We start from the raw sequence: 26,915 nt of genomic DNA on the forward strand, positions 1-26,915 counted from the left end.
AATGATTTTTTTCTCCCGAGTTTGATCGCAGCAATGTCCGGGAGATCAGTCTTTAATTCCTGGAGACTCCAGGACAATCCTGGAGGGTTGGCAACCCTAGTGCAGTAAGGGGGAGAGAGGGGAAACCCGAGAGAAAGTATTAGAAAGTAAAAACAAAACAGCTGTACCGGATTCACACGGAGGATAAAATCCCTTTCAAGCACGCGCCAAATCCCCCAGGGGAAGAAAAATTGCTGGGAAGATACAGCGTGTTTCAAGAAGTAATTTTGTGTTTGGATTCTGTCACAGCAATGTGTAAGTTGTCTGATATTGTGGTGTCTCAATTACCAAAAGACTCCCACGCTGCCCGACATATCCAAATATTTGCCTTATTTTTTTTTTATTTATAAAAAGAATGGCTTGCAGCTTCCCGCTGAGACACTTAAAAGCTACCTGTTACATTTACATCCTATTCTTGCACTGCCGCCTGGATTGTTTGACAGCCCAACATAATAACAGTTTCCACAGAGCCCTGAGACTCGGTTTGTTTGGAGAGTGTTGAGTTTTAGATACGAATGCCGTACGTACGATCATGCAAAACTTACGGGCAGGTCCATCATGGTGTGTGGGGCAGGTCCATCATGGTGTGTGGGGCAGGTCCATCATGGTGTGTGGGGCAAGCAGGTCCATCATGGTGTGTGGGGCAGGTCCATCATGGTGTGTGGGGCAGGTCCATCATGGTGTGTGGGGCAGGTCCATCATGGTGTGTGGGGCAGGTCCATCATGGTGTGTGGGGCAGGTCCATCATGGTGTGTGGGGCAGGTCCATCATGGTGTGTGGGGCAGGTCCATCATGGTGTGTGGGGCAGGTCCATCATGGTGTGTGGGGCAGGTCCATCATGGTGTGTGGGGCAGGTCCATCCTGGTGTGTGGGGCAGGTCCATCATGGTGTGTGGGGCAGGTCCATCCTGGTGTGTGGGGCAGGTCCATCATGGTGTGTGGGGCAGGCAGGTCCATCATGGTGTGTGGGGCAGGTCCATCATGGTGTGTGGGGCAGGTCCATCATGGTGTGTGGGGCAGGTCCATCATGGTGTGTGGGGCAGGCAGGTCCATCAAGATGGCCCGACCACTCCTTCCCACCCGCTCCTCCACCTCCCCATTATCTCTCCCAACCCCCCCCCCCCACCACCGCCATGTAATCTCCAGGGAGAGGCAACAAAAAAAACAGAGAAAAAGCCCAGGGTCAACAGGGGAAAAAAATACTGTGGAAAACTCCTCTCCGACCCCCTCAGGTGATCGAAACCAGTCCAGGAGATCACATGCACCATGTATGAGGCCTGAGCGCCCGTAACGAAAGCCCAGGCAGGACGGGGGAGTGGGGGGGGCACAGGATAGGCCTTCTGCAGCTCTGTGAGCCTGACATTTGTTTGTTGTTAAGGATCTAATTAGAAACATGAGAGAGTTTGACCAGCTCCTTGCTCGCCTAATTAGCGACATGCACAGAGAACAGTTTGAACTCCCAAGAACACGCAGCCATTAACACTCGCATCAGAGATGGATTAAAACCACAGAAGGCTTTCGGAATGATTAAAGATGAGCTGAGGCGACCCCAAGAGCGGGAGGGAACTCGCACCGAAATGGGGCTGTTTTTCTTTTCGAGTCAAGCTCAACCAATTCAGCAAGTAATAAATAACAGGAGTCGACCGTGATGCTGTTATCTTGCAATCAGCCAGGCCTGATTAGCAATAACATGGAAGACGTGACTCTTGATTAGAAATTGACAAAGAGATTACAAGAGCAAAAAAAAATACATTTTGTAAAAACAACAAATAAGTGAGCTGGGAAATAAAATTGTAGAGTACGTGGTAGAATTTAGTGCTCTTGGCGCAGAGCTTCTTAAGATGGGAGCACTCGACAGTAATTTGGGCGCAGAACTCATGGCGCCTGATTTGGAGCCTGCAACATTTCCTGTCCATTAAATGTGGCCCACTGAGCTTGGCCCACCAATCCCTGGTCTGTGCTCCCGGTGGGTGAAGCTCTGTGTCTGGAGTGATCATTCGTAAAACTTACCTCGTTTACAATGCGCTTGATTTTTTTTCAGTTGGAAGTTAGGGAGGAACTTAGAGTTCCTTTAAAGGAGGGAACAATGGTGGTAATGGGTGAAATCCGTGGAAGGAATCTGGATGGAACAGGCAGACGGTGGCTAAAACATGGCCTTTTCCCAATCCAGACTTATTTTCCAAAAAATACTCACGGTACTCGGTGTAGGGATAGAAGAAAAGACCATCAACGTCATTCAAATTGGGAATAGGGGCTGGAAAAGCTCACTGCTTTTGCTCGATTGGGGATGGACTCTCGCCTCTGAGTCAGAAGGTCGTGGGTTCGAGTCCCACTCCAAAGACTTGAGCTCAAAATCTAGACTGACGCTTCCAGTGCAGTACTGAGGGAGTGCCGCACTGTCAGAGGTGCCGTCTTTCGGATTAAACCGAGGCCACATCTGCCCTGTCAAGTGGATGTAAAAGATCCCACGGCAACTATTTTGAAGAAGAGGAGGGAGTTTTCCCCGGTGTCCTGGGCCAATATTTATCCCTCAACCAACATCAATGGAACAGATTACATGGACATTATCACATTGCTGTTTGTGGGATCTTGCTGTGTGCAAATTGGGTGCTGCGTTTCCGACATTACAACAGTGATTGCACCTCATTGTCATTCAAATAACAACCAAAACACCCAAAACCATCCCTGAATGTTGAGCCATGACCAGGGCCACTGCTTTACTGGTGACAGAACAAGTTCAGTTCTGTTCATTACTTGGGATTTCACCAGTTTTTTTTCCACAGTTTTTTACGTGAAAATTGAAACATAAAGGCACCTCCTGTCACGTGAAAACAAGTGGATGTGCTGAGATTGCTGCTGATCTGGTTGTAGGTTAAATTGCGGGATTACCCAATATAGTCAGCACTTACTCGTTACAGCAGGAAAAAAACTGAAGTACGTAAACAAATGTATTTTTTACGATGGTGGATCTGGAAATTTGCGCGGGGGGGTCACGATCATTAAAGACTCAAGTATTTCTGAGGGGGATCATTGAACAAGTCCCCTCCCGCCCCCCGAAATCTTATTTTTTGACACTTTTTTGGTGCATTTTCCAACATCTGGGAGTGGACTACGATGGGGAATGATTTAACCCACAGGAACAGCAGCTGTTACTGATAACATGCACACGAGTAACGTTCGCACGATGAGCTCTCTAGTCTAGCAGTAGAACACCGGGCTCACAAAATTCAAAAGAGAGGTCAGGGCTCTTGCACATCCCCGATTTCCATCGCTCCACCATTGGCGGCCGTGCCTTCAGCTGCCCAGGCCCCCTAAGCTCTGGAATTCCCTCCACTCTAGGTGCTTAGGGCCTAGGCAGCTGAGGAACTTAAAGTAATTAAGATTAGTAAAGAAAAAGTACTGGAGAAATTAATGGGGCTAAAAGCCGAAAAATTCCCTGGACCTGATGGGCTACATCCTAAGGTTTTAAAAGAGGTGGCTGTCGAGATAGTGGGTGCATTGGTTTTGATCTTTCAGAATTCCCTAGATTCCAGAACGATTCCAGCGGATTGGAAGGTAGCAAATGTAACACCGCTATTCAAGAAAGGAGGGAGAGAGAAAACAGAGAACTATATGCCAGTTAGCCTGACATCAGTCGTCGAGAAAATGCTAGAATCTATTAATAAGGACGTAGTAACAGAGCACTTAGAAGATCATAATATGATTAGGCAGAGTCAACATGGTTTTATGAAAGGGAAATCGTGTTTGACAAATCTATTTGAGTTTTTTGAGGGTGTAACTAGTAGCGTAGATAAGGGGGAAACCAGGTGGATGTAGTATATTTGGATTTTCAAAAGGCATTCGATAAGGTGCCACATAAGAGGTTGTTACATAAGATAAGAGCTCACGGGATTGGGGGTAATATATTAACATGGATAGAGGATTGGTTAACGGACAGAAAACAAAGAGTAGGAATAAACGGGTCATTTTCAGGTTGGCAGGATGTAACTAGTGGAGTGCCTCAAGGATCAGTGCTTGGGCCTCAGCTATTTACAATCTATATTAATAACTTAGAGGAGACCGAGTGCAATGTATCCAAGTATGCTGACGATACAAAGCTAGGTGTAGAAGAAAGCAGTGAGGAGGACACAAAGAGTCTGCAAAGGGATATGGATAGGTTAAGTGAGCAGGTGAGAAAGTGGCAGATGGAGTATAACTTGGGGAAATGTGAAATTATCCACTTTGGTAGGAAGAATAGAAAAGCAGAATATTTTTTAAAAGATGAGAGACTAAAAAATTTTGGTATTCAGAAGGATTTGGGTGTCCTTACATACGAATTAAGAGCAGGAGTAGGCCATTCGGCCCCTCGAGCCTGCTCTGCCATTTGATAAGATCATGGCCGATCTGATTGTGACCTCACCCCTACTTTCCCGTCTACCTACTCTAACCTTTGACTCCCTTGTTAATCAGGAATCTATCTAACTCAGCCTTAAAAATATTCAATGACCACCACTCTCTGGGGAAGGGAGTTCCACAGACTCACGACCCTCTGAGAGAAAAAAATTCTCCTCATCTCCGTCTTAAATGGGAGACCCCTTATTTTTAAACTGTGGCCCCTAGTTCTAGTCTCTCCCACAAGGGGAAACATCCTCTCAGCATCTACCTCTTCAAGTCCCCTCAGGATCTTATGTTTCAATAAGATCACCTCTCATTCTTCTAAACTCCAGTGTATACAGGCCCAACTTGTCCAACCTTTCCTCATAAGATAATCCCCTCATCTCAGGAATCAGTCGAGTGAACCTTCTCTGAACCGCCTCCAAAGCAATTATGTCCTTTCTTTAAATAAGGAGACCAAAACTGCACACAGTATTCTAGATGTGGTCTCACCAATGCCCTCTACAACTGTAGCAAAACATCTCTACTTTTATATTCCATTCCCCTTGCAATAAATGACAACATTCCATTTGCCTTTCTAACCACTTGCTGTACCTGCATGCTAACTTTTTATGATTCATGTACTAGGACCCCCAGATCCCTCTGTACCTCAGAGTTCTGCAATCTCTCTCCATTTAAATAATATACTGCTTTTCTATTCCTCCTGCCAAAGTGGACATGTTCACATTTTCCCACATTATACTCCACCTGCCAAATTTTTACCCATTCACTTAACCTATCTATATCCCTTTGCAGACTCCTTATGCCCTCTTCACAACTTACTTTCCTACCTACCTTTGTATCATCAGCAAATTTAGCAACCATACATTCAGTCCCTTCATCCAAGTCATTGATATAGATTGTAAATAGTTGAGGCCCAAGCACAGATCCCTGTGGCACTCCAGTCGTTACATCTTGCCAACCTGAAAATGACCCATTTATGCCTACTCTCTGTTTCCTGTCAGCTAACCAATCCTTTATCCATGTTAATATGTTACCCCCTACACCACGAGCTCTTATTTTGTGTAGTGTAGCCTTTGATGTGGCACCTTGTCAAAAGCCTTCTGGAAATCCAAGTACACCACATCCACAGGATCCCCTTTATCCACGTTGCTTGTTACTGCCTCAAAGAACTCTAATAAATTAGTCAAACACGATTGTACACAAATCACAGAAAGTTAACATGCAGATACAGCAAGCAATAGGAAGGCAAATGGAATGTTAGCCTTTATTGTGAGAGGGTTGGAGTATAAGAGTAAGGAGGTCTTGCTGCAATTATATAGGGCTCTGGTGGGACCATACCTGGAGTACTGCGTACAATTTTGGTCTCCTTACCTAAGGAAGGATATACTTGCCTTAGAGGGGTGCAACGCAACGCAGGTTCACTAGATTTATTCCTGGGATGAAAGTGTTGTCCTATGAGGAGAGATTGAGTAGAATGGGCCTATACTGTCTGGAGTTTAGAAGAACAAGAGGTGATCTCATTGAACCATATAAAATTCTTAGGTGGCATGACAGGGTAGATGCTGAGCGGCCGTTTCCCCAGGCTGGAGAGTCTAGAACTAGGGGGCATAGTCTCAAGAGGGGTCGGCCATTTTGGACCAAGAAGAGGAAAAATATCTTCACTCAGAGGGTTGTGAATCTTTGGAATTCTCTACCCCAGAGGCCTGTGGATGCTCAGTCATTGAGTATATTCAAGACTGAGATCGATAGATTTTTGGACACCAAGGGATGTGGGGATAGGGCGGGAAAGTGGAGTTGAGGTCGAAGATCAGCCATGATCTTATTGAATGGCGGAGCAGGCTCGAGGGGCCTAATGGCCTACTCCTGCTCCTATTTCTTATGTTCTTATGTTAAACCTCTCCACCTCTCTCTCCTCCTTTAAGATGCTCCTTAAAACCTACCTCTTTGACCAAGCTTTTGGTCACCTGTCCTGATATCTCCTTATGTGGCTTGGTATCAAATCTTGTTTGATAATCGTTCCTGTGAAGTGCCTTGGGGGCGTTTTACTACGTTAAAGGCGCTATATAAATGCAAGTTGTTATTGTTGTCAATCCCTTAACCTGTCTGTGCCGAGCTGAGCCAGACTGGGATTCACCTGTTCCCCTTGTAGGTTTTTTTTTAACTCTTTAGGGTAATTGGAAGTAGCATCAACCAAGGCTTCAAACTTTTTTAAATAATTGGTTTTATTAACACTAAAATACAACACGTTTTACAGATAGAGATTCATACAAGCTCAATTGGAAATACAACTCGAAACTCAGAACAGCCAATTCTTCTGCTTTGGGGTTAATTCTCCATCAGCATCCTGCATGGTGTTCTCATGGACCTGCCTTGTCGTTCACTTTAGAATGCCTGCTCCTGTATCATTCTCACTGACAAAAACAAGCTTCTCAGCAACTCGTCTCTCTCGATTCCCCGTGATTGCTACAGAAACTAATGGCTTTTCCCACAGTCTCTCAAGGCCTCTTTATCCGTAGCCTTCCAGACAGTCTGAATCACACTTGTCGAATTTGGCCAACCTTCCCAGCATGCCGCCTTGAACAGTCGGCCCTTTGTTGAATTTAGTGCGTTTTAACCAAACTCAGCTCCTTTAGCAGGTAATTAATCCACGGTTTCTCGCCAATCCTTTAGTTTCCTTAAAACCGGTGTTGAAAAGCCCAAAGATCCTTCACCGCCATCTTTGCGAATGCGCTCTGGTTCACGCAGGCGAGTAAAATCCTGGGACATTGTGGGTTGGCCTTACCAGGAAGTGCCTCAGATTGTACGAGGTAGGGACCCACACATTCCTGGTGGGTGACTGCGCCGCCAGGTCACGTGGCAGGGCAGCACTACCGTCCGTCCCCCGGCACCGACCCCCCGCCATCTCGAATCATCGGCATGAAGGCACCCGCCCCATTTAGGGCGTTCCCTCGACACCTGCCGGGCTGCGGGGCGGGGTCCGGAGTTTCGGGTCGGTACCCGTGGGCCAGTCTGGCCAAAGAGCAGGTTTTTATTGTGTCGGCCGTTCTTCCTCTCTGGGGGCGGCGCTGATGCCTCTACGAGGGGCAGGTCGGCCTGCATCATTCGGGTGTGTGTGAGCTGCAGGACAGGTGGGACTGGGGGGAGTTCCAGCAGGGAGCGTCGACATCCCACCAGTCCCGCCTCTTACCGTGAAGTCAGGACTGACGGATGGGAGAAACGGCCACAAAACCCCTCCCTCCCCCTCCTCCCCCAGTTGGAATTCTGTATCGAAGCCAGAGAGAGCCAGAGATACCCCAAGTACATTTCCCCCCCCCCCAAGATTGTATGATCCCTGACCTGGAAAATGGGGGGGGGGCGAGGGGGGAATGTCGAGACGTCGGGGCTTTGGAGTCCGATCGCTGACACACTGACGAATTAGTGACAGGTGGCATACTTGCAGTTAGAGCGGTGAACCCGCAGTTAGAGCGGTGAATCGCCAGTTAGAGTGGTGAACCCACAGTTAGAGTGGTGAATCGCCAGTTAGAGTGGTGAACCCACAGTTAGAGTGGTGAATCGCCAGTTAGAGCGGTGAATCGCCAGTTAGAGTGGTGAACCCACAGTTAGAGTGGTGAACCCACAGTTAGAGCGGTGAATCGCCAGTTAGAGTGGTGAACCCACAGTTAGAGTGGTGAATCGCCAGTTAGAGTGGTGAATCGCCAGTTAGAGTGGTGAACCCACAGTTAGAGTGGTGAACCCGCAGTTAGAGCGGTGAATCGCCAGTTAGAGTGGTGAACCCACAGTTAGAGTGGTGAACCCACAGTTAGAGTGGTGAACCCACAGTTAGAGTGGTGAATCGCCAGTTAGAGTGGTGAATCGCCAGTTAGAGTGGTGAACCCACAGTTAGAGTGGTGAATCGCCAGTTAGAGCGGTGAATCGCCAGTTAGAGTGGTGAACCCACAGTTAGAGTGGTGAACCGCCAGTTAGAGTGGTGAACCACCAGTTAGAGTGGTGAACCCACAGTTAGAGTGGTGAATCGCCAGTTAGAGTGGTGAACCCACAGTTAGAGTGGTGAACCCACAGTTAGAGCGGTGAATCGCCAGTTAGAGTGGTGAACCCACAGTTAGAGTGGTGAATCGCCAGTTAGAGTGGTGAATCGCCAGTTAGAGTGGTGAACCCACAGTTAGAGTGGTGAATCGCCAGTTAGAGTGGTGAACCCACAGTTAGAGTGGTGAACCCGCAGTTAGAGCGGTGAATCGCCAGTTAGAGTGGTGAACCCACAGTTAGAGTGGTGAACCCACAGTTAGAGTGGTGAATCGCCAGTTAGAGTGGTGAATCGCCAGTTAGAGTGGTGAACCCACAGTTAGAGTGGTGAATCGCCAGTTAGAGTGGTGAATCGCCAGTTAGAGCGGTGAATCGCCAGTTAGAGTGGTGAACCCACAGTTAGAGTGGTGAACCGCCAGTTAGAGTGGTGAACCACCAGTTAGAGTGGTGAACCCGCAGTTAGAGTGGTGAACCCGCAGTTAGAGTGGTGAACCGCCAGTTAGAGTGGTGAACCGCCAGTTAGAGTGGTGAATCGCCAGTTAGAGTGGTGAATCGCCAGTTAGAGTGGTGAACCCACAGTTAGAGTGGTGAACCCGCAGTTAGAGTGGTGAACCCGCAGTTAGAGTGGTGAACCGCCAGTTAGAGCGGTGAACCACCAGTTAGAGTGGTGAACCCGCAGTTAGAGTGGTGAACCGCCAGTTAGAGTGGTGAACCGCCAGTTAGAGTGGTGAATCGCCAGTTAGAGTGGTGAACCCGCAGTTAGAGTGGTGAATCGCCAGTTAGAGTGGTGAATCGCCAGTTAGAGTGGTGAATCGCCAGTTAGAGTGGTGAACCGCCAGTTAGAGTGGTGAATCGCCAGTTAGAGTGGTGAACCGCCAGTTAGAGTGGTGAACCGCCAGTTAGAGTGGTGAACCCGCAGTTAGAGTGGTGAATCGCCAGTTAGAGTGGTGAATCGCCAGTTAGAGTGGTGAACCCGCAGTTAGAGTGGTGAACCCGCAGTTAGAGTGGTGAACCAACTGTAATGGTCGATGCCAGTTTGTTACAGATCATCAGTTGGTTGTAATGAGATGTGTAATGTTGCTTCGAGGACGATAACCATTCAGAGAGGACATACCGATAAAACCAGAGCCTTTTTCCTCTACGAGAGCTCTGAACAGCTTTCTGAGAGAGTGAGCAAACACTGTAGCAACTATCGGGCGGGAAATCGGTCTTTGTCATCGGAGTCACTGGAAAAGAAAACCAAGCGAGGCGTATAATGGATTCCCGATTCGCCATGAGCACTTTTCGTGTGACTGGCAAAGACCCAGTTTCGTCTCCATTGAGTCTTAGAACGTTTTTAACAATCTTCAATCAATCTAGAACAAAGCAGCTTAACTGTTACTGGACCAGACATTTGTCATTTTTTTTTAATGCATTCAGTCACCGCACCCCCCTCCGCGTCCTGTCCTGAGAGAGCCATTGCCGTTTCACTGCCATTGTTCTTCGTGCAAACACAGATCAGGATCTCAAACTATCACCAACTCCCGCTCAACTGTTGTTGAAATTTGAGACTGCTCCACACCCAAGAACTACGACCCATGACCTTACCTCTGTGTCCACACCCAAGAACTACGACCCATGACCTTACCTCTGTGTCCACACCCAAGAACTACGACCCATGACCTTACCTCTGTGTCCACACCCAGCAACTACGACCCATGACCTTAACTCTGTGTTCGCACCCAGCAACTACGACCCATGACCTTACCTCTGTGTCCACACCCAAGAACTACGACCCATGACCTTACCTCTGTGTCCACACCCAAGATCTACGACCCATGACCTTAACTCTGTGTCCACACCCAAGAACTACGACCCATGACCTTACCTCTGTGTCCACACCCAAGATCTACGACCCATGACCTTAACTCTGTGTCCACACCCAAGAACTACGACCCATGACCTTACCTCTGTGTCCACACCCAGCAACTACGACCCATGACCTTAACTCTGTGTTCACACCCAGCAACTACGACCCATGACCTTACCTCTGTGTCCACACCCAAGAACTACGACCCATGACCTTACCTCTGTGTCCACACCCAAGATCTACGACCCATGACCTTAACTCTGTGTCCACACCCAAGATCTACGACCCATGACCTTACCTCTGTGTCCACACCCAAGATCTACGACCCATGACCTTACCTCTGTGTCCACACCCAAGATCTACGACCCATGACCTTAACTCTGTGTCCACACCCAAGATCTACGACCCATGACCTTAACTCTGTGTCCACACCCAAGAACTACGACCCATGACCTTAACTCTGTGTCCACACCCAGCAACTACGACCCATTTCCGTCCAAAAAAAAAACTGTTGAGGTAAAATTGGCCTGTGTTGTCTAACTTCAAACCTGCATTGCTGGGGAATTGGGGGAGGGGGAAGATGTCGCAGGAATCCCTCGAAGGGTAACAAGGAAACTGGTGAGGAAATTATTAAATTTTACAGTTGGTTTTTACACGTTACCTGTTTTGGAAAGAAAACTTTTAGATTGGCACTGAAGGCACTGATGGGCAGCAGAGGGTTGGTTGGTGTCTTCCTGCCTAACAGGTGAATATGATTTAAACGTATTACACACGGCTCAGAGAAACCACATCAGAACTGTCTTCCCTCTCAACTCTAGGTCAATCTCAGGCTCTCTTATTATATAAGTACATGAAGGATGCTGGTGAGGGCTCACATAATGGCCCAGTGGATTACATGCACTGTATGGTGTGGTACTAGATCATGCAGAGCAAGAAGGCCCCAGGTTCGATTGCCTAGTCTGTACCATGTTAGCTAACCTTGGGCAGGGCAGCAGTAGGGGTGCTACAATTGGCCTTATTGCTTCTGGACTAGGAAATGGGGAAATGAGCAGGAATCCTGGACTAGAAAGAAGTCCAGGATTCCTGCTCCTGATCACTAGCTAATGACCGTGCATGTGTGAACGTCAGTTAAGGACAGGATTGGGCTGGGCTATCTTGCCCTGCATAGTTGAATAGCCAACCAGTGCTCACTGTCTAGGCTCACACATGGACATGGTGCCAGTTGTCAATCAGAGCCCATGGAAATATATCTCAACAAGAGTCAGCACCTGCAGGAGAGAAGGGGCGGGGAAACTGGGGCAGGAGTAGAAGGGATACTGGTGGTCAGGAATGGGATCTTTCCTCAGGTTTTCTCCCTACACTGCACCAGCAATGGGCACAGTATTTCCATTGGCATAGTTGTGCCACTGTGCTGCTTTGGTTTCTACCAGTCGCTGTGCCAATGACTATATTGCACTGCCCCCTCTTTATCCCTTCATGCCACAGAAGCACAGTCTGTTTTTGTTTACACTCCTCTGTGTCCCACCTCTTCTCATGCTCTGCACCTACACTTCACCTTTGTTAAGGGGACAGGACACTACAAATCCTGGACACTCTCAATCCCACTCCTCAGTTGATTAAACAAGAGGAGCACTTGACTGACACAATGAAGGGAACTCCTTTGTCCGGTTTTGCGGGCTGTTGGTCCATACTGCCAAAACTAGCACTCTAAGGTAGTCCTTATAATGGCCTGGGAGCTACTTGTACTCTTCTTTCACTCTGGCCCTTGGCGGACCTGCTACTCCTTGGTCTCTCCATTCACAGCCGTGGGATGTTGCTCGAGCCGACACTGGGCCCTGTTCTCTCTCCTCTTGCTCCCCAGTGAGAGAAAGCAAATGACTGCTACTTGGAGCCAGGTCTTAACCCACAACAGGTGAAAGGACCTATATTAGTTTTAACAGAAGTGTTACTCCTATGGGTTTTTTTGTCCCCTCTATGGCAAATTTGGAATCAAGAGCTCGTCGTGTACACAACTGCAGGCACAGATGCATGTCCTGTCACTTCTTGGGGGTCATTTATACCTTCCCCAATTTGGGGGGGTGGGTAAACTGGTAGAGCAGATCGCCCGCCCGTTATGGAAGCCGCCATAAAAATTGGGCGGGCCCTGTAACGGACGGGCGATGCATTCCACCAGTTCACCAGCCAAGCGAGGAAGGTGGAATTTGGCCCCTCCTTGGTGCCGTGCGTAGCAGCGTCCCCTCCGAGCCGCCCGTGAGCAGGACACGGCCTGGGGTGGCGGCCCTCAGCTCATAGCCTGTGACCACCGCCCGCTGTAAAGGAAATCTGAGCTCAGATCTCCGCACCGAGTGGGATCCCAAACTCCCTGTTGCTCCAGAGGCCCTTCCAGTTGTGAGATCACTCTCAAGCCCCGCTTGTCAATCAGTGATTTCTGTTCCCACGTGACTGAGAGATAAGGGCAGGGATTACACACAACAAAAAAAGCCTGAGGTTGATCCAGAATGGGCGGCATGAAACAACTGCCTTTGGATTCATTCAGTGTGTGATTATTTTGATGATTTTTTTTGAGGGTCTGAGCTGTATCTAATGCATTTAAATAGCAGAAAGACTTTGCCGCTGCAGTTGAATGTAAGAAAATACAGTTGTATCCGGATCGATAGAATGTTGTAGTCAGAGAGGATGGCAACAAACAGGGAATAGGAATTATTGCCTTTAGAAGGCAAGTCGCTAGAACTCTCTGCGAACTGCCTGCACTTCTTTAGTCTCGGTGTTTCAGTCTACTGTGTGTCCCTGTACATATATTTTGCTTAAACCTTGGAATTCTAGCCTTGCTGTTGCTTGATGTGATGTGGGCCAGGATTCTGGCCCCCTGTGGTGTTTCTGTGCCGGTTGGACAATGATAAACGTCCCTGTGTCTCCCAGGGTTTGCCGACTATGGTTTCTATTCCACGCCCGGTGATCAGCGGGCTTCATTCTCGTTTGCGGACTACGGTTCGGTCGGACTGCGGGCAGCTCAGATGCTCCGCAGTGAGCATGCTCCGTCAGCAAGTAGTCCTTCCCTGCACCATCTATCCAGCCCGGATCAGTTTAAGAACCCAGGTTTGTGCTACAAGTTAATTTCCTTGGGGAGGGGGGGTGGGGGTGGGGGGGTTGGATGAAGGGGGAGGGGGATGCAAGCATTTTTAAAAAAAACACACACAAAACTTGGCAAACATGAGGCCCGAGTCTGCATGTCAGCTTCATTCACCAAGGGGACCGTTCACAATTGTTTGTCTTTTTTCACAAGAGTGCAAAGTTGTTTCAGCTCCCTCCCAAAACAAAGTGAGCGATTGGTAATTTTTGCAGGGAGATATTATTATTTATATTTGTATATTAAACTAGTTGTCTGTGGAATATTAATCAGCCTCTCTCTCTCTCTCTCTCTCTCCTCAGAGTAATTTTCGTGCTCTTGTAAAAACTTATGATTGTGGGCGGTCCCATTATTTCAGAAAGGCAAATCATGTTGTGATTTTAAAAATAAATTAAAAATACAGTGTTGACTTATTCCTCTGATTTTTTTTTTTGTTATTCCGCAATCTTTAAGAACCTGTCACGATCTCGTGTGTGATTTATGTCGTTCCCGTTCTCTTTATTGAAGATTAATTTCTCCCGGCTGCCTCACCTTGCATTTTACTTGCCTTCCTCCCCCCCACTCCTGCCCCACGCACGATTGCCAGGAGAGAGGGCGGGGGCTGGTGCCCACAATCCTGAGCCGCTGGCAACACCGCAGGTGCCAGCAATGAGGAGGGGACTTCACGCTCTTCGGGTCAACCCACTCATTTTGTTTTACGTTATGCCTGTATTTGGAGCTACTTCCACAGCCCCTCCCCTTGAACCCTCCCCCACTGCCTGCCCACCCCCATCTGTCGGTTTTAGGTCAAAAACTCAAAAGATTACGGGCACGGCCCCTGTTCGTGCTCCAACATTTAGTGCCACCCAGCTGCCCTGTAATGTCCTGCATCAGCTTCACCATTCATCTTCCCCTTTGCCCAGCAGCGTTGATTAACACAGAGGGAGGAGGGACTATCTAGAGATGGAGGTGGGGTGGGGCCATGGAGCGGTCCAGTTACTGGACCGGTCAATACGCACTGTTTGGGGATGGGTGGAATCATTTCTCTCTATTAGAAATTCCAGCTTCCGCACAGGAATTGGCTGAGGGGAGAGATAATTGAAAATAGCAACAGCAGAGCAAGTTAGTTATTGTGTTCATCGTAGTGATGGCATTGAACAAAAATGCTTAAAGAGGCAGTGTCTTCTTGAGAAAAAGTATTTGGCACATTTTGATCAGCTTCAAATGTCAGCCGGGGTTCAGTGGGCAGCACTCTGGCCTCTGAGTCAGAAGGTCGTGGGTTCAAGTCCCACCCCGGAGATCTGAGCCCGTAATCTAGGCTGACGCTCCAGCGTGGTTCTGAGGGAGTGCTGCATTGTCAGAAGTGCTGTCTGTCAGATCAGATATTAAACCGAGACCCCACCCACTTGTTCAGGCAGATGTCAAAGATCCCAAGGCTATTTAAAACTATTTGGGCTATTTGAAGAGGCTATTTAAAGCTATTTGAAGAGCAGAGAGTTCTCTTGATGTCCTGGGTGTCATTCCCCCCTCCCCTCAGCTAACACCACCAAAACACATTCATCTCATTTGCTGTTTGTGGGATCTTACTGTGTGCAATCTGAATGTCACATTTTCCTACATAACAATACTAACTGCACTTCAAAGAGAAAAATAATTAATTGACTGTGAAGCACTTTGGGATGTGGAAAGTGCTAAAAGAATGTAAGTTATTTCTATTTGTTTAGAAGCACATTATTGAAAGATAGAGTTGCATTTACACAGTGCCTTATCACACACAAAGATACGAAAATGACAGGCGGGGAAAAAAAACCATTACATCCTGACTCATGACTCCAAACTGGGTCCAAATACATCGCTGCATCATTGGCGGTTTTTCTGCCTCTCGAGCAGAGGGAAGATTTGGAAAGCACGTACTGTTCTCCTGAAGATAGTGTCCCTTTAGAACGAAAGTAAAGAAAGAACTTGCATTTATATAGCGCCTTTCACCGTCTCAGGACGTCCCAAAGCGCTTCACAGCCAATGAAGCACTTTTTGAAGTGTAGTCACTGTTGTAATGTAGGGAAAGATCATTCCATGTGATAAATATTCTGGAGGTCTCTCTTGCCATCTCCACTGGCAGACTCTCAACTATAATCCCTGATCACATAGGGGAATTGCCTGCTTGATTTTCCTGACGTCAGTGCTGCGTGGAAAGTTGTGGCCTGTTTACTGTTTCAATTGCTATTTGCTAGTTGGCGTTAAGTGCTCCTGCCACAAACAAAAAGCTTTAAACTAGGAAAAGTATCGCTAGAACTGCACTTTTTTTTAATCAAAGCTTCATGGTAGCCAGCTAGTTCTCCAGTGCACTGAGTCCGTGAGATGGTAAGAGGCAGACCTGTAATTCCCCACTTGGTGATTGACTGGAGATAGTGAGCATAGGCCACGCACTTCGCTCCAGGCCATAAGAGATAGGAGCAGGCCATTCGGCCCCTCGAGCCTGCTCCGCCATTCAAGGAGATCGTGGCTGATCTGATTTTTACCTCAACTCCACTTTCCCGCCTTTTCCCCATATCCTTTGAATCCCTTGCTGATCTAAAATTTGTCGAGGGGAAAGGGAGGGGAAGGCTAAGCATAATAGCACTCTTCTCTACTTCTGGTACCATCAGCAGAGGCCTAGGTGGAGGTCACCGGGGAAAAGGACACATCACAACGAGGTTCTGAGGGAAGAAAGTGGAGAAAATTACACCAACTCCCCCCGCCATTCCCAACCCCCCCCCCAACCAACCAACCAAATAAAAAAATCATTGCTTTGAATATTTTTCCAGTCCTAATGACTGCACTAATCCCTTCTCACACTGGTTTCCACGGTCAGTTATCTCCTGAGATTCTGATTGGCCTGTCTTCCCTCGACCATGGGTCCAGCATCCTCCAATGCATGAGTCAGATTATTGAGTCAACACTGTAGGGATTTTTGTTGATGGTGTTTAAGAGCTGGTATCCCTTCTATTGTCCTACATTTGTAATGATTGTAGAGTCTCCATGTGCATTTAGCTGTGACAAGTTATTTCTGTCAGAGGCTCCCACCTATAGCTGATGATTGCGTGTTCTTCACTCTCTTGTTCTTTGAGAACCCAAACGATTGGTGCACTTGCAATATCTCTGCTTTGGCATCACGGGCTTGATGTAAGAGTTGGTGATAACTGGACAGTGGTGACCTGACTTTTGACCTGGTGGCAGCTACAAAACCAGGCTTTGCCTCCCTCCCCCTAACATCTCTCCAAGGTACAGGCAGGAGAGTCGTTGCTGGGTTTGAGGTGGGGCAGCTTTCCCCTTTAGTGTGGTAGTGCTACGGGCCAATTAAAGCTGGTCACAAAATAGTTACGGATGAGGAAGGCCATTCGGCCCATCTAAGTTCATTCATCCATCCGTAAAGATCCTAAAGTTCCCCTATTGCAGCATCCGATTGTTTCTTAAGTGATCCCGGAGTTTCCACCTCCACCGCTCTGTCCAGGAGTCCACTGCTTGTGTGAAGAACTTCCTGATGTCAGTCCTAAATTTGCCTTCTACTAGTTTGAACCATAGCTCGACATCCTTCTCTCGGAATTTAACTTAAATGACCTTTTCCGTACTGTTTGCTATCTTGTATACCCCTGTAAGATCACCTCTCGAGACGGGAGTCCGCTAGCAGAGAATGAAAGAAAGGCAAACGGGGGAGAGGGGGCCATTGTGCCAGGCGTTTCCCGTTGCCACCCACAGGTGGTGGTTAGCAAGGGGGGGATGTTGCTTAGCACATTGTTTCCTTTTCTAATTAGTTTCCACCTCCTCGCCTGAAAGGGGTGGCACTGGCTGTGTTACACTCCCACAGTGGCATCAGCCACCTCACCCTAGGACAGTGAATATTGACAGCCTAATCAACGGGCTGGAGGGCATCAGTGCCAAGCTCAGTCCTGTCCTTTACTGACATCCACACACTGGCTAGGGAAGGGGCAGAGACCAGGGGCATGAACGCTAACTGAACTTTCCTTTCATTAGCCAAGTAGCTCTGGGGCAAATGGTAGCGTTCCATTGCCTCCCCAACTGAGGCCAGCTAACTTAGCGTAGATCAGGGCTCGGGAGTCCTGGTTTGTACGGCTCAGCGTCACACCAGGTGGCGCATTTGCAAACCATGCCGCTGGGATCACTCCCTTTTGCCAAAGAGTCGGTATCGCAACAGGCTCCACCTTGAATCTGTTCCTCGGGCCGGATGGAGTCGCTGCGGTCTCAGGTGGCCGTGAGCTGGTGAAATCCAGTCCCACCATTACTATTTTCGCAACATGAGCGGATGGAACCCGAGCTCAGAAGATCAAGTTTGCTTATGGCTGTCTGGGTTAACGGGATATTTTTGTGCACAGGCAGATGGAGTCCACTGCCCCTCATGTAAGCAAACCAAAAAAGAACGTAATCAAAAGGGCTGTCCACTACCTCTCTGTACAGCTTCCTCTCTCAACACCGCCATGCAATATTGTTCTAGAGAATAACAGATACACGCAACCCAGTTACAACAGCCTCCAGTGGAACTAATCAAAGCCTCCTGGCTATTGGGGAGGGATGGGGGAGGAGGGAGTTATTGCTGTGCATATTTATAACTGAGAATGTAGGCCAAATTGAAGGGATACTCGTGCTTTGAAAACATAACTTGAATTGATGTTTATTATGATTTCATTTCATATTTTTATTCCAGAAAAAAAAACCTTTTGTCTTTTCCAAACAAAAAAAAAACATTTGCTTTATATGGGACAGAATTGCATTTCTTATGTTGTGGGAGCTTTTGCCTTGTGTGTTTATTTTCTCCGATGTGCTAAATGCTGAGGTATACGTGGGTGTGAGAGAATGACTTTGTGTACGTGCTGTGAGGGAATTCGCCCCACGTTGACCTGTAACTGTTCTCGTAGAATCCCTCAGGGCGCTTAGTGCAGTGTCTAAACCCGAGGACACCATCAAAGGCTCCCGACAGCGGTACCCAGTTAGATAATAGAAACATCTCACTTGTACCTCAAATGTATTTTGGCCCCATTTTCTTACCTTTTATAGACGAGCTCGCTGGACCTGGGCTACGATCACAGTCTGCTGACTGCGTGGCATCTCCATGCTGCCACATCCACGATTTGAAACAAAAAGCGACTGTGCGAACCAAGTAGGGTTGCCAACCCCCTCCAGGATTGTCCTGGAGTCTCCAGGAATTAAAGATGAATCTCCTGGGCACTGCTGTGACCAACCCAGGAGAAGGATCATAGGACCATTACAAAAAAATTGTGTATTTTCTAAAATTTTCATTGCACATTTCCATTTATTAGTTATAAAAAAAAGAGAAGATGGAGGGTGAGGGTGCAGTGGGGAGACTTTTTGACTGGGCGGGACAATTAGAGGCAGGAGGTCCAGGTGACAAAACCCCGAAGAATATGTCCACCCAGAGTTGGCAACTCTAGATCCAAGCAATAGGGTGAGACTGTTCTCTCTGATTGGGCCGTGCCTCCCACTGCATATTGCTCTGCTAGATCACACTAAAGTCACTCCTGCCGCTCTGAGATCTAGTACCGGGATCTTGCAGTTGCTTTAATTGTTCTATATTTGCTCAAAAGGCTTAAACAGATTAAAAAACTAGGGAGAGCAGCAAACAAGGGCCTGGTGAACGGGCTCGGAGCTGAGCGAGGTGCTCCCCCTCTGGCGTTGTTTGCTCATGGTTAGCGTGAGGACACCAGGCAAGTGGTGGAAAGGACTCGTTTTCATCAGGGAGTCAGGAGAAAGATTCCTGCCTCACATTCTCACCGGCTCCGTTCGAGGTTATAATGAGGTGTGTCCTTTCAGTGAGCCTGTTTCTGGGGGGAGTGTGCGTAAATGTGTGTAATCATCAGGTTTTGCAAGTGTGCAGAACTTTCAAGTAGGGAGAAGGTGCAACGAGCAAAGAAAGGAAAAGTGGTGGGGGATTGGGGGGGATTTAAAAGAGAAATGGTGCAATTGAGCCGGAATTGTCTGCACTTGCTCACGGACATCGCCTCAACCTTTCTGTGTAAACCTTTATGGTTTGGCTTGTAGAACAAGGAGCTGCACAGCAGCCTCATACAGACTGGATTAAGCAGGGCTCTACACACCAGTTGGGCCGAATGGCCTGTTTCTGTGCTGTTGCACGGATGAGCTTGATTTATTTTAAGAGAGTTTCCTTCCCCCTTTTTCCTCCAATTCCCTCTGCCCATTACCCCTTTTGCCCATCCAATGCATTGGTGCCAAGGGATGTTTGGTGCTGAGACTGCCATAGATGGGCACCCATTTGGTTTGGTTTGTTTTTTGTACGGTTTCCTCATTGAACTGGCCCGGCAACAGTTTCTGTAAGTAGACCATCTCTTTCCGATCTGAAGTCAGAGACTTTTCACCCTCTGCCCTGCGCAGCGGGTGGGACCAGGGGTTAACCGTTGCCCCTGTTGTAGTGGTCCGTCTGGATCCGGGGCTTTGGGTGTACACTGGAGAATAATTTCCCCAGGGTTCTCCTGATCTCCCACTGTAACTCCGGCAGAAGATCGGCAGAAACCCTGGAGAAACGGGGTGGGGGTTCTGCTCATCTTCCACTAAGTTAGAGCGGAATATCGGGAGAACACCCTTGGGAATTGTAGGCGGCAGAAACTATTACACGCAAACCAGAGATTCAGCAGGTTAAAACAATGAATCAGATTTATTTACAAGTTCAGTTAGAGTTATAAAATACAGAGAATTAGTCCACTGCGATTTACAACATTCGGTTCATCGAAGCTCTCACCTGCCCTTCTTCAGAAGTTTCAACAGGTTTTTGGAATCAAGATCACCCTTTGGAATAAAGTCCAGACTGCTCATGCCCTACCCCTGGGGTGGGGAGTTCCACATACAATTTGTTAGCTGAAGTACACCCAAAGCTCCTTGCTGGGGGAAGGTCCCACAAGCATCAGCAGTGCCCCACCAACCCACCTAGTGGCCACTCTTCATGTAACGCAATCTGACGAACCAATGGCGGTTGACCCTTCAACTAAGATTCAGTAATTGTAAGGAATCTTACAACACCAGGTTATAGTCCAACAATTTTATTTTAAAATCACAAGCTTTCGGAGATTATCTCCTTCGTCAGGTGAGTGAGCGAATGAGAGGTTCTCAAATCGCATATGCGAAGGAGATAATCTCCGAAAGCTTGTGATTTTAAAATAAAACTGTTGGACTATAACCTGGTGTTGTAAGATTCCTTACATTTGTCCACCCCAGTCCATCACCGGCATCTCCACATCATGGCTACTTAAGATTCAGTAGGGAGGGTTGTGAGGAGGGTTGTGGGTGTGGTTAGGGTAGAGACTCCCTCCCAACTTACAGCAACACAGTTCAAACCAGATGAGAAACAAAATGACAGTGCGCAAAATTAGTTGTGTTTATTTTGACACGATAATAATATAACCCTGGGAAAATTTAAATGACAGTGCCCGGACAGAGAGCCACTTGCATCAGACTCACAGTCTTTGGCAGTAAGAGTAGGTTAGCAGCTAAGATTTCTGCCTTTCTAATGACTTCTATCTACCTATTAATATCCACGATGCATTTAAGAGTTGACTTTAATTATATGCATCTATTATAACTGCTGTGCCTGGGCTTTTGTGATTTAATCAGACACCTCTGAATGCCTAATGAATCCGTGTGGGCATGTTTCCCTACTGTTCAGAGGTTTAACGGGACGGTGATTGCTATAGCTGTGATACGCGCACTGCAATTTATGTTAACAGCCTTTAAAAGTGTATATGAGGCAGAGTAGAATTATAGGATGCTATTTACATATTGTACTAATTAAAAATTGGATGGGGTAAGGGAGTTTCTGTTAGACTATGTTTTGTTGAAAACAGTCACACACACACACACACACACACACACACACACAAAAACTAAACCCTTTGGTCACACTGTGCATTGGTGGGCTGATGCGCGGCTCGGCCTAGTGTGTTTTTTTTTTAAACCTCATCCCAAGTGATTCTCCTCAGGGAGAAGTCCTGATCTTGGACGGGATGTCTGGAGAGAGAGAGGGAGAGAGGTGCCAGAAATGAACACACAAGGGGCTTCCCTCCCCTGAAGGCGGGGAGGGGGTTTGCAGGTAGCACCGGCAGAGCACACTACCTTACCAGGTGCTCTCAGGTTATCTTTAACCTTGCTTTTGTGTTGAAAGGTTTTTTTGGGCAGTCCTCCTGCGTGACCACAGAGTTTACTCTTTTGTAACAGGTACAGTGTAACGCAGCTTGTGGCAAACTAACACCAAGTGATTCTACAGCTAAACGTTAATGCAGGGCCCCCCCAGAACTTTAATTCACAATACAGTTTCCACCAGATTAAAGTAAATAATAATTGTGCAGAATTAGTCGTCTACAGTGTACAACTTGGGGCCAATGGTGGACATTCTACCACCCCCCCCCCCCCATCCCGAGTCTGTCCCGAAAGCAGGGGGAGGGCAGAGATGGGATAAGTAAATGATGTGTAGCAGCCCCTTAAACACTGTGCAGTATGTACAGGTATCGTGTCCAGATAGCATAGTGTGGCGTAGCGTGGCGTGGCGTGGTGTAGTGGTTATGCTGCTGCTCATGAGTTCAAATTCCACCATGGTGAGCCACGGAAATTCAACAAATCTGATGATTCACTGGAAACAAATGTCCATGAGAGCTGCTGGATTGTTTTAAAAGCCCAAACGGTCTAGCCCATACCTGACTCCACACGCGCCATGTTCGACTCTTAATGCCCTCTCAAGCCATTTAGTTGAAGTAGGGCCACCTTCTTGGGGCAACTGGAGATGGGCAATAAATGTGCCCGTCCAGTGTTGCCCACATCTAGAGACCAAATAGCACTGCTGTTGTGATCTAGGGGTTCTGGGACTGAAGGAAGGCCAGGCTGAAGAGTTGACTGGTATCAATGTTATTTCTCTATCAGAACTATTGTCTTACAGTATTGGTAGGAACTTCAAAGGGGAAGTATATCCACTTGAAATGCCCGCCCCCCCCCCCCCCAACCCTAAATAAGGTGTGCATTTACACTGGAGGATCACTAACTCAGGACATTCAGGTGTAGCTGGCACATCCCATTCACGATGTCATAAAGTTCTGCACCAGTAACGTCACCTCGGTGGGAGTTCCACACGACATGCCTGCTCCGAGAACTCCTCCAAACAGCGACTTTCGACTGCAACGGCTCTGTACTAAAGAGCAACTGAGAGAGTGAATGCAGTGTTTTATGGGGTTATGGGAAGTTTAACACGTCTTCACGTCAATGGGCTCGCTCCGTTTGATTTGGGCGGGATTTGGACAGGAAGGTGAACCAGGATTGTGACACGACAGAGTAGGAACAGAATAAGCAGGCTGGAAACTGTTAAGACTGCCTTGTCTTTTTATGTCCCTATCAAAAAAACAACTTAAGTTCAGATTGTTTATAGCAGTGTGGTGACATTTTAAAGAGGCTTGTCATCTTGTTGGTTGTTTGGGTGGGTGGGTAGGAGGCGGGGGGGGCGTGGGGAGAGAGAGTTGGGGGGGGGGGGAGCAGGCTCAGTTTCTGGAACAGCCTCATGGTGCTCCTGGAAAAGTCTCTAATTTCCTCCGGAATAAATACAAGATTACAGAGCAATAACTTCATGCTGTACGATCTAATGGTATCAGCAGTAGGTTAATTGCCGGAGATTCCAACAAGATGACAAGGTCCCTTTAAATAAAATGTGTATGTCTCGCGATTTATTTTTGGGGGAGGGGGGAGTACGTTGTGACAGCTGGTACAGTAAAACCTGTCCTAATGGTCACCTTGATTAAAGTCACCTGTCTTAAGCAGCCAGTTCTTCTCAGAACCAACAGATTTCTAATTTAATTAAATAGGGTCTGCACCTGGATTAAACAGCCACCTGCTAACGTGGCCACAACCACTGGTAAAAATGACAGGTAAGCGATGTAAGTAAATTGGAACCTGCATCTTAGAGATTAACTTGCCGCCCTGATACACAGTCAGGATCTCCGTCCCTAACTGTCCTTGAGGGGGTTGGGCGTGGGGCGTTCCCTCCTCGATTATTTCCCGCACCTGGGCTTCCCAAGCCACCTGCCTTAAGCAACCACTTTGGTTCAGGCCCTGAGGTGACCGTTTAATACAGGTTTCACTGTAATCTGATTTGGAGCTCCCTTTAATGATAATCATTACTCCCACGTTGAGTTATAAGGAAATGGCCGGGGGGGGGGGGGGGGTGGGGGGGTCCCAATTCTAATCGAAAGCAGGACTCGGCCATCATTTGCAAATTTGCCACTTCCAATTGCATTGAGATTCACAGCCGGCATTCAGAAGGAATGGGGTAATGGAACCAATTCTGATCATTGAATGAATGCTTATTTGCCCCCTCCTTTACTGATGACATCATTAATGCCAAGAGCAACGGCCAAATTTGGAACGTCCACCTGACCTTGAACCAAGGTAGTTTAGAAGTGGCATAGTCAAGTTTAGCGCAAAGATAATCTCAGGGTGGGAGGGGTGAGAACGTTTCTGCTTCTGGAAGTTAGTCCATCGGTTATCTCGGGGATGGACAACTTGAGACAACTGTGATGTTGCCTTGCAAGAACTGGCATATATTTACACAGGAGAACACTAATGTTGGTATTAGAGATGTGACAAAGGTTGGGGATGTCCCAAGTTGCTAGTTACACTTCGTTCCAGGCAGCTATTTTGCTATTACCCCACTGATTTGTTTTATTTCTTCTCCTCTTCCCCCTCAAAAAGATTGGGCTAGTTTCATCCAGGTTTTCACATTAAGGGAATTTCCTTCATGTCTGAGGCACCGCCAGTGAACTGAAGCACTAATCTCTGGGTTTGGGCAGATATTTTATTTTTTGACAGTGTTTCCAATTGTCAATTGCAGTCACTAAGACCAAAATTTTAAATTCTGAGCAGTGATGTGCTTCATATTAAACCTACAACTGAAATTTAAAATCCTGAGGGACATACCCTTCAGATGTTTGTGCCAACTCTGCGTATTACCTCCCTCCTCAGTGGACTCTTCCAATGATGGTCTAATAAGGTGATTCTTACGTCAGCCATATGCCAACATCAACTGGAGGGGTTCATTCGACAAGACGGAGAGGCAACATCATCTCGACCGTTGAAAGGTTGAGTTTAAATGAAGCGGCCTGTTCCTCATCCAAGATTTCAAAAGGCCAGGCCGCTTGTTTGGGGATCTAGTGGGAGAGCGTGTCACGATGATTCACGCAATAAACAAATAAAAATTTGGGTCTCCCAAGATGGGAATTCTGAATCCTTTTGAACATCTCTAATTGGCATACATCGAGCGTTCATGGTGTGTTACTGAGGACAAGACAGGGCTGTGAAATTAGTCTTTGGCGACAGCGAATGGCCAGCCCGTTTCACATCCCACACGATTCTCTTTTCCGTTGATCTCAGTTTAAAAGAGAATCAGGCAGAGTGTGAACCGGGTGAATCGCCTGATTTGCGCTTTTTGACAAAGACCAGTTTCACTCCCAGTGTCCTTGGTGCTCTATAAGTATAGTGCTTTGGGATAAGCGACTTTTCTCCCCTCTCGCTCCCACTCCCCCTGATGCCGATTTATTTCTCCCCATGGGCATTATGTGTTTTTTTTTGCACTCCCTCCCCCATTTAAAAAAAAATCAAATAAAACAGATTTCCCAACGCACCCTCCCAGTGGAAAGAAATGCAGAGGTTGAGAACTTTAGCCCAGCCCTCGTACAAAATGACCTGTTTTCCTCACCAGTCCCTAGAACTGTCGACTCTTCGTGTTAGACACTGTAGCTGCCGTTTATTAACATGCTGTGGTAGAAGCCTAGCTCCTTTGTAGTTTGCATGGGATGTGAATGCTGTCTCAACACAGCCAGCTCTAGAGATTGTTATTTCTGCATGAGCATCAGTTCTGATGTGATGGATGGTGAAAATGAGGACCGACGGTCTCTGTGTTGGGTGACTGTTTGGGGGCTCCGAGCTTCTTAGCGGTTAGTAACGGGCTGACTATCTATCGTAAGTACTGCTGTTGTCTTATCGCATGGCCTTGGATTGAGTGTTAGAATACTGGGCCTTAGGCTGTTCTAGTGTTTGGCTTTTATTTTGTGCATGCTAGGCTCGTGCCTCATACCCAGCTTTATTCTCTGCACACCAGTCCTGAATAGCTACAGTGCTCAACCGAATTTTGGCGCCCCTGCTTCCCCAGCAGGCACCAACCCAGCCCGGCCTGGGGGATTCCCAGGGGCCAACAGCCCAGGCCCAGTTGCTGATATCTATGGTACGGCCAGTCAGGACTCCGGTGTCGGTAACTACATGAGTGCTACCAGTCCTCAGCCTGGCTCTGGCTTTGGACACAGCATTGGGGTAAGTGAGTTTTTGATTCTCCCGTCCTCTCTTGTTTCCCCTCCGTTCCCCACCTCCCTCCCCCCAACTCCCCCGCCTTTCTCTCTGTCTCCTTCCCCCTCTTCTGCCCCTTGCCTAATACAAGCATTCGGTCTGAAACTAAAACAGTTCAGTTATGACTAAAAGAGCTAAGAGACAACCGCAATCTTAACCTCTGACCAAAGCTAACGCATTTTCTCGTTGAGTAGATATTTTACTGGCCCATGTTTCATTTGCTGGTGTCCTTAAGTTGCCCAATACTGGAGCCATGAGCCATGCGGCTTATCTGAGAACTTGCCAGAAAAAAACTGCTTTAAAGTTATTGTTTAATTTAAAGACTGAAGAGTAACGATCTGATATAAGACCATTAAAAGCCCAATAATGGGGAAAATAATCCGTAAGTTTTCTGAGAGGAACACAAGTGTATCCTGCTTCTAAAATAGCTACAAAATGCCGTTTAAATTTGTCCAGCTGCCACATGGTACGATTCTACCCACCATTTGCCAATCCTTCTCCGCAGGCGCCTTAGGAACGAATGCGGGATTCTCATCTCGCTCATAGCCAGGTCAGAGGTTGAGTTGGTTTTCATCTGGAGTGTGTTATCTGTGTCTCCTGAGCAGCTGATGTTGTTAAATTTTCATTTTTGTTGGTTTAAAGAAGTAAACTTTTAACAGAAATTGTTCATTTGAATGGGGGAAAAAAATGGGAATATTGCACTATTTTTGAAAAAAAAAGTATGAGATATATTTTCAGTGTGTGTGGATTTTAAAAGTTCCATTACTTACGTTTTGTCCTTTAGCTATTAAGCCATGTAACGGTAATAATTTTCATATCCAAGGCACAGGCATCCTGTACAGGTATATAACAGAAAGTCCCTCGAGGTACAGTTAGGGCACATCATCCTATTGTGGGTGAATCACAATGTCACACTCCAGAAGGTTCAGTAACTCTAATAATTAATACTGAATGTTTGTTGTTTAACTTGCAGTTTTTTTTAATTAAATGCATGGTTAGCATCATTTGCTTAAAGAAAGTGAAACAAAAATATTTCTGTCCGCAAACTGACACCTGAATCTCGGCCATGAAGCAGCAAATGAGGAGTTGAATGTGTCACACTCAACAGTCCTAGACGTCATGTATGACA

At 47.2% G+C, this 26,915-nt stretch overlaps 1 protein-coding gene across 14 annotated transcripts in view; it reads left to right on the forward strand.

The window, feature by feature from the left end:
- The window catches only part of msi2b (musashi RNA-binding protein 2b), a 474,084-nt gene that overhangs the window by 437,822 nt on the left and 9,347 nt on the right, over positions 1-26,915 (forward strand). For 4 of the 14 annotated variants that reach the window (XM_068008413.1, XM_068008411.1, XM_068008417.1 and 1 more), the window contains 3 exons: positions 13,204-13,380; positions 23,254-23,316; positions 25,545-25,753. In XM_068008413.1, coding sequence (XP_067864514.1) covers positions 13,204-13,380; positions 23,254-23,316; positions 25,545-25,753 — 449 coding nt within the window. The remainder of the gene's footprint in view (positions 1-13,203; positions 13,381-23,253; positions 23,317-25,544; positions 25,754-26,915) is intronic. The other 10 variants (XM_068008418.1, XM_068008421.1, XM_068008420.1 and 7 more) reach the window with 8 other exon arrangements.

The sequence above is a fragment of the Heptranchias perlo genome, chromosome 28 (assembly GCF_035084215.1).
Source record: "Heptranchias perlo isolate sHepPer1 chromosome 28, sHepPer1.hap1, whole genome shotgun sequence".
In the NCBI taxonomy this organism is placed as follows: Eukaryota; Metazoa; Chordata; class Chondrichthyes; order Hexanchiformes; family Hexanchidae; genus Heptranchias; species Heptranchias perlo.